This window comes from Opisthorchis viverrini (genome assembly GCF_000715545.1).
Source record: "Opisthorchis viverrini unplaced genomic scaffold opera_v5_195, whole genome shotgun sequence".
NCBI lineage: Eukaryota > Metazoa > Platyhelminthes > Trematoda > Opisthorchiida > Opisthorchiidae > Opisthorchis > Opisthorchis viverrini.
The window spans coordinates 1024894-1035770 of NW_008751848.1; the positions used below are offsets into that span (position 1 = coordinate 1024894).

Consider the following 10877-nt stretch of genomic DNA (forward strand, 5'->3'; position numbering starts at 1 on the left):
ATACATGTATCGCGATATCTCGAATATCGTAGCAACTGAAACATGAGGCGGCCTGGTGCAGCACACTCAGTTGCCTGAGAACATCACAAACGAGAGAGTCAGTTGGGTTCCAGGCGAGTCTCTCGAAAAACCAAATTAGTTTGCAAATGAGTGTATATTCGCTAATACTGTGACGTTGTTTATTGAAATACCATTTAACACCACTGGATACGTTATTTCATGGACAAAATAGATAATAACGACAGGTAATCGACAGATGTATTGCACAGCAATCCGAATATAAACTATCTCTCAGGAGAATCTAGTTTATCACATACTCTCCTGTTTATGAAGAAGTTATCCCGCTCTCACTAGACTAATCAGGCTTTGTTCCCTAAAAAGATACTTTATCCTTAAATGAAGGGGAAAACAAAACAAAGAGAACAAGAACAAAATTCTGATCGCAGTTTTGTTAGCCTTAGTGTTAGGAAGCAACCCAAGCAGTGACAAATTCTAAGCCGCTGGAATGGCATGATAAACTGGTTAAATCAATCCAAATCCAATGTCATTTGTTGCCAATTGTTAAGCGCTGAGATTATTTCCGTACGGCAAGGAATGTTTTCTTCAGATCTGATGTTTTATAAAGCCATTCTTTCTCCCTTCATTCGGACACTGGCAACCAATCCGCAGATGACTATGGTGGGGTATTTTCTAGTCTTTCCCCTGGTTTTACTGGATTGATCTTTTGGAAACAAGAACATCAATGACAGGCAAGTTTGTAGAAAGAAAACGGATTTTTTCCTTTTTTAAACATTGAAGAAAGATCATCGTGACGCAGTCAAAATAAAGGATATGTCCGGTTCACTTAGCATGAATAAGAGATGCGTACAAGTTCTCACAACAGAGAAACAAACGTATTAGATGTTGTAAACAACTTTCAGTTCCCATGAGAAATTTTCGCTAACGTAACCTCAGCGCGCAGCCCCAGACAAAACGTCATCAAGCAGTCTATAAGGAGAGTGGCATTATACCCGCCGGTGGGATAGGTCACGTGCTATGTCGGACGACTATTTGAATGAATAGAATCGGCCCCCGTCAGGAGATTACAAAGACACTCACAGCACTTCGGGTGTCTGTAGATGTTTTTGTTCCATATTTCCCTGTTGTTGCTTACCTTTATAGTTGTTTTGATAACGATGTGTTGGGATAAAAAGGCGTTCAAATAGGTTCAAGCAAACGGTTTTAGTATAAATCCAATTATCCAGCCGATATTTTCAACTTGATCGTTCCGAATTATCTATCGGGAATACGTAAGTACTGTTTGTCTTAACTTATTTGTGGAGATTGCTGACACAAATCAAGAGCCAAAGTGTTGCCCCTAGTAAAAAAACAACGGATAAGAATAGAGGTGTTTGCACCACCCACCTGCTCTACATCAATCAATCAAAATCTGTTATCTTCAGCTGAGACAGTCAAAACCCGCTAGCGCGATACCGATTTCTGCACTCAGTAAAAATTTAGGCGGACTTTGAACTTACACTGGCTCATACTCAGTCCCTCCCCACACCGTGACAATTACATGGCTCTTCATATAGTAAAATTTTACCCTATCCACAACGTGTACTGGAGGTAATTTGTGTTTGTCGGAAGAAATGCAATGTAACAGTCAGATAACTTCTCCCAGAAAGGTGTTTATCTTTCGGAACGTTTATCAATTAAAACAATAGTCCATATTTATTTTCACACTGTAAGCTAGCTTTTTAGAATGTGGATTCGGGGTCCGATAGGGATTCCTAAAGGGATGCTTTGCAGAACAAATCAAAGCAAGTGGTAAAACACAAATTCCTTTGAAGTCACAACACAGACGCCCAAACGACTCAATTGGTTTGGTATAAATCAACAACCACATTGGATGTTTCAAGCATGTTGCATCGTAGTTACAGTAAGGGACATAAACCATCGGAGGACATATAATACTTTGATCGAAAGTTACTTATGAAAACTCCCAGTTTTTCGCCAGTTCTACCAAGATCTAATACAATAATTTTGGACAGTACTGGACAGTCCTGCAAAGTACTTTTACAGAAAATTCGCTTTCAAAATGAGCTTAAGAGTCCTCTTTATCCAAGCGGCTTCTCTTCAATGACAAGTGTGTTATACGTTTCCCAGATCTGTGAAGTTATGCAAGTTTAAAATTTTCAGTCGTACAGGTCAGTTACACAGAACACAGTAGAAGCAAACTTTTTTAAATCTTTTCTCTGGACAGTCGTTGGTTTTTTTTCTCTGAGCTGGGCAGTTTGATTGCAAACGTTTCATCACCAATCGAGGTGATGTCATCAGTGCATTGTTAGGGAGCGTAGCCATGGCTTGATGGTTGTGCACCCAACGCACTGGTGATGTCACCTCGTTTGATGTAAAGCCATTTTCAACGTGTTCCAACGGACCAGCACAAATAAAAAAACTGAAGAACTGGTTCTGAGTTCATAGCGGCTATCCATGAAACCAGACACTTTGGTATAGACCAAATTCCAAAAAGACGGCAGTATGGCCATTCACCTATACTTATTGTCGGGAACGGAAATCTGGATGCCTAAATCGTCGTCATCCAGAATACCGATTCGAATTACTGTCTACAATGAGTGATAGCATTGCGTTGGGTGTTTTGCGGTTACCAAACCGTTCCCATAGTCCAGCGCAGGACACATTGGTAGATTTGGATGAAGGGTCTTTGTGTTATGACTAGTAAATTGAGAAATAAATGGACGCAATGTCTAGGCATACACCCTTGGAACAATCGGGAAATCCGACAGCTCTCTTGATCAGAGATCGCAAGAATTCTAATGCAAAAATAAAAAAAATCTTCAGTGATAACAAAGCCACGGACATTCTTAAAGTTCGTTAAAATCCCTATCATCAAATATTCAGCTTCTGTAGCGAGAAATGGGCCAGCACGATCAGGCGAGATCGTACCTGCAGAACCCTGATCTCGGAGCACTTTGGCAACACGTCAAGATCAAAGGAGATGTCTGACTCATTGTGGTCCCCCTAATATCCCTGACACATATTTGAAAAATCTGAAGGATATGACATTGATTTGTCAAAGTAACAAGGGTGCTGTCATTTCAAAGCTCGACTTCAAACAGGAGGCCAGCTTGCTCTTGTACACATCCGTTTTGATATCTAGCTGATTCCGTCAATAGAATCTTATTCCAACATTTTCTGGTAGTGATTCTATTTTGAATCCAATCAATAAAATTAAGAACTCTCCACTTGATTATCCTCCATGTGGATATATGTTTCTTTCAGTAAGTCACAAATTCTCCCCCTCCTGCCACTCCTCCATGTGGATATATGTTTCTTTCAGTAAGTCACAAATTCTCCCCCTTCCTGCCACTCTTTACTTTCTTTGTTATTCAGCAGTAACTGCACGCGGTATAATTTATCGAGTAAAATATCATGTTTAATAGTCAGAACGTTTTATGACAAAGGTTTCAATTAGAAAGTGAAGTGCGTCACTTTAGGTAAGACAACAAGTTCCGATACTAAGACAAGTGATACGTTTCCTCGTTCTCTAAACCTCACGAAATGTGATCATAAGTCCTCTTTTGACGAGTCAAAAAGGCGCTAACCCAGAAGCCTTCTTCTAAATGCAAACTCACAAAAATGGTTTATTTCCAGATAGGCGATTGGAGTTATTACTGTAGTTACTTCTTATCACCAACAAATCTCCATCGCTAAGTAAGCGAAAATTCAACTCGCACCGGTTGAACTGCCGATAAAAATAGCGTGCACCGTGTTTTTTCAACTTTACTTCTTGAACATCTGCAACGAGGCAGTACGTGAGGGAGACATGTTCTTTTTTCAAAAGATTGAAACAATATGTCCATTTGCTGGACCTGAGAAATTCGACTATCATTAATCCATAGAATATCTTATGCTTGGTCGGTGGAGTTGTGGCTTTATACCAGCAGAGCTCATGGGCAGATCATTTCTGGTGAATCATGGATGCGAGTGGGGGATAAACAAAATTCGAGTAGAATGGCGGGTGCGGAAAGAACTCTACCCACTGCTTGATATAAGTGTGATGAATCGTTGTACCCAATCTTCCATCAAAATGGTATATATGTGTATATTACTATACGCACGGTATCCACGGGTAGCAATCTCGTATTAAAGTTGAACTACACTACAACAGAGCCCAGATCACTCCCCCTTGGAATGGCTTCTCTTGAAAGGTTATCATCGTTGCACTTGCGTGCGCAACAAAGCCGGTCATGTAGCACAGTGCCAATGTCCACCCTGCTCATAGCAGAGCAATACATCGGGTGTTGCAACTTCTCAGTCAGTGTGTATGCAGCAATGCAAACTGGAGACGCCCGTTCATTTCAATCTGGAAACCATAGAATGTAGTTCAGCTGACTAGGGTGCGCTAAGATAAACATCGGAACCAGGAAGGCTGAACGTTTTCATTCATCATAGGTGTTTTGTAACCACTGAAGTACAACCGCTTGACCAAGTGTGCGGCCATTTTTCATGACTTTATTCTACTGAACGCGCCTGACACTACAAGAAATGAGAATTATAAGTATGGTCGCCCAACTCCCTCACCGGACCTTCCCATTCAATATAGTACCCAATTTAATAGTACTAACCTTCTATATGGATGGCGTTTACTCGCTCTTAGGGGAGCAGCAATATGAATGCTGTCGATTTAATGTTGTCCTGTTAAAGCCAACATTCTGTTTTCATTCGTAACACTTTTATTTGTAACAAAAATATGGTCAACTTAAAATTGGTCTAAATCTGGTCCACAGTGTCCATCGATATTCTGCGCACTGTTTACAAACTCTTCCGCGAGGGTTTCAACCTCAACCTGATTTAAGTAACTTAGGTAAATCTCCCACACTATCGACCTTTCCTTATCAAGCATCCTCATTTATCTGCTTAGTTTTTTCAACCTTGAGCACGAAGGTCACTACTCACGGCACCAATCTTCGGGAACAACCGTAAACTCGGAGGACAAGTTGAGTTTGTCCCATGGATGAGACTTTACATTGATGAAATGAAAATGCCAATTCTTACCATATTAATAAGGTTTGTCCCAAAAAATAGAAGACCTGAACAATGCCTCCGAAGGACCGTAAAATTTGGGAATAATTTTTCCGTTGGACGGGCAATCACTCCACAATCGTAACTACGAGGAGGTCTATCAGACGTCCTTTCTTACTGCCAGCGTATAACAGGGAGTCAGTACAGCATTGTTTTTTTTCAACTTTTTAATGTCTTTTTCACTATCAGGGACAGCACACAATTTCTGAGATAGAAAACTGGCCCGTAGACTGCAAGTCCCCAGAACCTTCATACAGATGACAACTTGAGCGTTTACGCGGTGAATCCTGGCGCCAAATCGCCAGCAACGACATCTCCGATCCGGAGACTTGGAAACGCGCGAATATGGGGTAAAAACAGGCATATAATTCTAACTTATTTCCTACTCGAGGTGCTTTATGAATACAGATAGTGGAGTGCTATTTTTTAATGAGAACCCCCGTTAGTTATACATCATTATCCAAAAGACGGGTTAAAACGTCTGCCCTTCTACGTTGGGAGACGTCTCCTCTATGCAATGCGCTGTATTGCAGCCTCGGCGTGTCAAGAACTTTCGGTCGCATCAAAGAAACTATCGACACAAGGGAGGCGAACTAACACCTGTAAACACCAATAAAAAAATAGACGGTCATATATTAGAGAGAGAGAGAGCGCTTAGGGGGTGGATCCTTAAGGGANGAGAGAGAGAGAGAGCCCTAAGAGAGTGGATCCTTAGATGGATGGGGCATTGTGACTTGTTTTGTGTGGCTGTTAACCACAGTTCGGCTGGAAGGCACGAACTTTCGACTGTTCATGAAAGTCCAGATAGCAAAGGTGAATGAGCGTTATTCACGTTTGATAGTTTCTCTTAGTTCTCAGCTATTATTGTCAAAGAGTTATTAACCACACTAGCGTAAATGTCCTGGATAAAACAACATATCCAAGAGCTTAATGCTCTTAGATATGACGGACATGTTATGGGAATTGTGTGGCACGGTCATACCATGCATCCTTATGAGAAAAGCTACTATCAGTAACGAATTTTGGTTTCTTCACTGATGTGCCCCAGTACTTTGCCGAAAACTATCTACACAACATCGGGCTCGACGGATGATTTTCTTGGAATTTCATAGCTACAGTTGGCTAACTAGGAGTCCTAGTTACAGACTTTCCAAACTAACCCTCCAATCATGGCTAAGGTTGAATCATGCAATTTACAATCCACCAGAATGATGACGTGACGATTATTAGTTACGGATAGTTCAAGGAACAAATGTCAGGTGTGAACAAGTAGTTTCACCGCTCAATCCAAACTAATTTGTAGGCCGAATCGATCACGTGAGGAGAGAGGCCAAACACCATCAAAACTTGATGCATTGCAACCATTCTTCAACACCAGTGCGCCTGAAAACGAACATCTGACAGTTGTTTATCATGGTAAATTGTTTGCCAGGTGCCCTGTAGATCGCAACTGAACTGGTCATCGGTTGAGGAATAAAAGTACAAAACAGAAACACATGGGTGTGATCAGTAGCAAAACTGTGATTACTAGTGCGCAGCGGCTTTCGAGAAGAGGAATGACCCGTCCAGTAATTTAGCCAACCCAGTTTTGACAAAGAGCTGGAGCGAAAATATTTGGCTCAGTGTGATTTACAATTGCGGTCAGACACCAATCTAGGCCATCCGGAATGCTTTTAGGAGCAGCATCACCAGCTGTGGTATACAAAAAACAAACAAATGTATGCTATGCGTTCAAATGACAACGTTGCAAAGTAGTCTACATTGGAAGCATCATTTTCTGTAGCCTCCCTGAGTCCACTGCAAACATTCGCTTGTGGTTGGTTTACAGAACGCAAAGCCGGAGATTAAACCATCCGTGAATGAGGTAAACATTACTTTTAATAAGATGAAGGAATCAGACAGCGAATTGTAAATCACCGACAAAAGTCCCTATTGCCGAGTAGGGAAGCCCACAACGTAGACTGCTTGACTTCTTCTAGTTAACACGACGGAGTTTGTGTGTTATCCAGTAGCAGGTCTGAAGTCAGACCAGATATTACTGACAAGTCTTCCGTTTATCTCACTATAGAGTCACCCGCCGAACTAGCTCTTCGGTTGGCAGTTCTAGAGTGTAGGGTTCAGGTCCCCAAACGGGTGGTTAATCTTGTTTAAAAATTGAGCTGGTTTTGTTGTAATGAGTACGGGATAGGAGTTCCAGTTGAATACTTAAAAACTTTCTTTTTCACTGGCTCACTGTGAAACCGAAAACTTTCTCTATTGCAGCATACAATCTTTGGTGACGCCAGTCACGATGAACCAGTCTATTATCAAACCATTGGCCACATAACGGACACTAATACCTCGAAAGTGCAACAGGTCACTCTTTTGGGTCAGCCTTTTGAGTCCACCTCGCAGCGCCATATGTTGATCAAAGACACGCCAGTCAAGAAGAGCGAAAGCCATTTCCCGAGTTTCATTTCTCGTGATGATTAGCATGGTTGACAAATGAGATTTGTCCTTGTTCCTAACCTCAGATAACAGTTGTGTATCGCTTGAATTTCACTCCGTGATCACCTCCTACTGAAAACGTAGAAAGACAGTGACCATCATAGACTTCAGGTAGCAGTCATATCACATATCCAGTCCTAAATACAGTACCGAGCACTACAGTATAAACTGCAAACACGCAAGCGTAAAGACCGCATCCTAGTTTCAGACATACTTCGTTTGAGATCCAGGTACATGTGCCCAAACTTAGCAAACGCGACCGAGCCTTAAATATTAGTGCATTCACTTCATCCGTGACGATTCGATCAGAACTTCCAAGATATGTTGGAAGTTCTATAGCGCCAATTTACTGACCGGAAGGTCCATGGTTCGAACCCGACCTCTGCATCTCGACTTCCCCTGTCTAGGCTTGGGCAACCTGGTATTATCTCAACCCTCGTGTTTCTTTTGGGTATATTGTCAGCTGGGTACTTAAAGGCTGTTACAGCCGAACGATTATCTCTTATTTGATCAAACCACTCTGAAATTTCGAGTGCCTCTCCTTGCATTGCGAGCGGCATGTTCAGTGACTGTGTGTCCATGAGCATACCCTCATACTTTGTACATGCATTGCATATGCCAAAGGAAGTGAAGCCTTTAAATGGTTCCCATTTCCTCTTCAAAGATGGAAACGATTTCGTCTGCATATTCCGCTCAGTAAGGCCTTCGTCAACACTTATATGAAAGAGTTTCGAAGGCCTCCCAATATTCGCCTGATTACCTCATCGATCCCGAAAACGATTACGAATGGAGAGAATGGGTAGCTATGTCAGACACCACTTGTTGTATAGAACTTTTTAGAGAACTCCCTGCATAATTTCACGAGCGCGCAAATCTGTGAATGCAAAGATCCTGAGCAAGCGTGTAAGTGAAAACAGACCGGTGAAAAGCTCCTTGGAAATCGGGGTATACCACGAAGTGTGGGTCGTTTACATGTTTCACGCTGTTCTGTCACCTGTCGGAGCGGGAAGATGTGGTAAACACAACCTCTACACTGGCTGCTCTCAAGCTAGTGTTCACGGAGAACTCTAAGGCGATAGATGATAAGTCAAGCCAAGGGTCTCGTTATAAATGAGATCAATTTGATTTGTCTCTGAGTGTCGCACTGAGTAAGGACACCTCTTCTCAAAACTGGCATCATGATCCACTCTCTCTAGATTTACTGGACAATAACTTGTCCTAAGTGAGAGAAAACAGATCAGATAAACACCGACTGATGGCTTCAATTCCATCTCTGAACAATCCGAGTGTGGGCTATCCGGTTCAGTGGAACCTGAGGGAACATATACAGCCCCAAATCTCTGAGGGATTATGGATGTTTCAGGTTCATTCTCCAGGGTTCTGATTCAGTTCGAAAATCCAAATGAGTAGCATTAGTGACCAGCAGAATTGTTTAACTGCCCGACCCAACTGTTGAGTAGTCTTTACTGAAGATCATCGCGCCAGTTCGATCCACTACAGTTTCTTCCAGAAGCTGTCTTTGGGTACCACTCGCATGATCAGTCCAAATTACCTTCCCTATTCCGCATTCTTATCCTCTCATTTTCCTTAGCGCTCCACACTCACACTGAGTTTTACTTGACGTACGATAATTTGCAGGGCTGAATTACATCCGGAACTTGGGGTACCTTTTCCTCGAAATTCAGGGTGCGCGACTGTTTTGTCTGATAGTCATTGCTTGGATGGAACTGGCATTGCCGTACCACAGGTGAAACCCTCCAGCAGTGAGCAAAGATGTGGTCATGTTCCGGTGCGGACTGGGATCCGACGGCGAAGTCGTCATGGAGAAGTCACGGAGACGGTCCTGATTAATTCGTTTAACTTCAGGATCAGCGAGTCCTTCAGTTGCTAAACGAGTTTCCCATTCCTTAGATGGCCTTCCAGAAGAGTGCGTGTTTGGAATCCAGGAAAGGCTGTAGTCGGTAATTGGCCCACACCACCAGTATACAATCAATTTCGGTCCATGGCTGGCAAGCTGTTTCTGGACGCCAAGGGGCCAGGCGATTTCGGACATAACAACAGTCAGCGGTCAGCATACAGCTGGAGCAGCCCTAACGCATTCACTCCAAGTCGACTACACGATTGATTCTCAGACGCATTAAGACTGTCCACTTGTGCATTCAAATCTCTGGGAACCACAATGGTGTCTGAGATATTAGCTCGCTGAAACAGAGTACCAAAGGCGTTATAACAGTCATCTTTCATGATGTCACAGGTGCACGCTATTGGGACAAAAGCAGGCACTGTAAACAGTCACTGATCAACTTCTCGTTTGTAAGATTCTTCCACAAGCCAGGCGAAAGGCACAGACTACAANAGCCTGTTCATTCACGTTAACTCCGTCTCGTTCATTGTGCTCTGAGCGGAAAGAAATCAAATCTTGAAGGAAGAAAATACACTCACTAAAAATTATCCTTCCTGTGGGAACCGTCATCGCAAAATTGGAACCATCGGTGTCTAAGGTTGAAGTACCCGTCGGTATCCGCAAAGACCGATTCGTTGAAGAAGAGTTTGGAGAAGCTCATTCACAAAAAAGGCAAAAGATGGAAATAATGCAAAGGTTCACGAATGATGAGTGCAGTGTTATGTATACAGAGTGTCTCGTAATAAACACAAAATTTGATTGTATTAGTAAACGTAGTTAATTGAAAAACTCTTCAGCAGTGAAAAAAGATGTGGTCATGTTCCGGTGCAGACTGGGATCCGACGGCGAAGTCGTCATGGAGAAGTCACGGAGACGGTCCTGATTAATTCAATTCGTTTATGTCCATCAGTTGCTAAACGAGTTCCCCGTTCCTTAGATGGCCTTCAAGAGTGAAAGGTGAAGCGATTCCAGAAGAGTGCATGTTTGGAATCCAGGAAAAGGTGTAGTTGGTAATTGACCAACACCACCAGGAATTGGTGATACAATCAATTTCGGTCCGTGGCTGGCAAGCTGTTTCTGGACGCCAAGGGGCCAGGCGATTTCGGACATAAGAACAGTCAGCGGTCAGCATACAGCTGGAGCAGCCCTAACGCATTCACTCCAAGTCGACTACACGATTGATTCTCAGACGCATTAAGACTGTCCACTTGTGTATTCAAATCTCTGGGAACCACAATGGTGTCTGAAATATTAGCTCGCTGAAACAGAGTACCAAAGGCGTCATAACAGTCATCTTTCATGATGTCACAGGTGCACGCTATTGGGACAAAAGCAGGCATTGATCAACTTCTCGTTTGTAAGATTCTTCTACAAGCCAGGCGAAAGGCACAGACTACAA

At 42.7% G+C, this 10877-nt stretch overlaps 1 protein-coding gene across 1 annotated transcript in view; it reads left to right on the forward strand.

Moving 5' to 3' along the window:
- Window positions 1-9700, forward strand: part of T265_07909 (hypothetical protein) — a gene marked incomplete at both ends in the record, with an annotated part of 106220 nt that extends 96520 nt beyond the window's left edge. Inside the window, one exon of the mRNA XM_009173569.1 lies at window positions 9499-9700. Within this exon, the coding sequence (XP_009171833.1) occupies window positions 9499-9700 (202 nt within the window). The remainder of the gene's footprint in view (window positions 1-9498) is intronic.
- Window positions 9701-10877: the final 1177 nt, after the last annotated feature.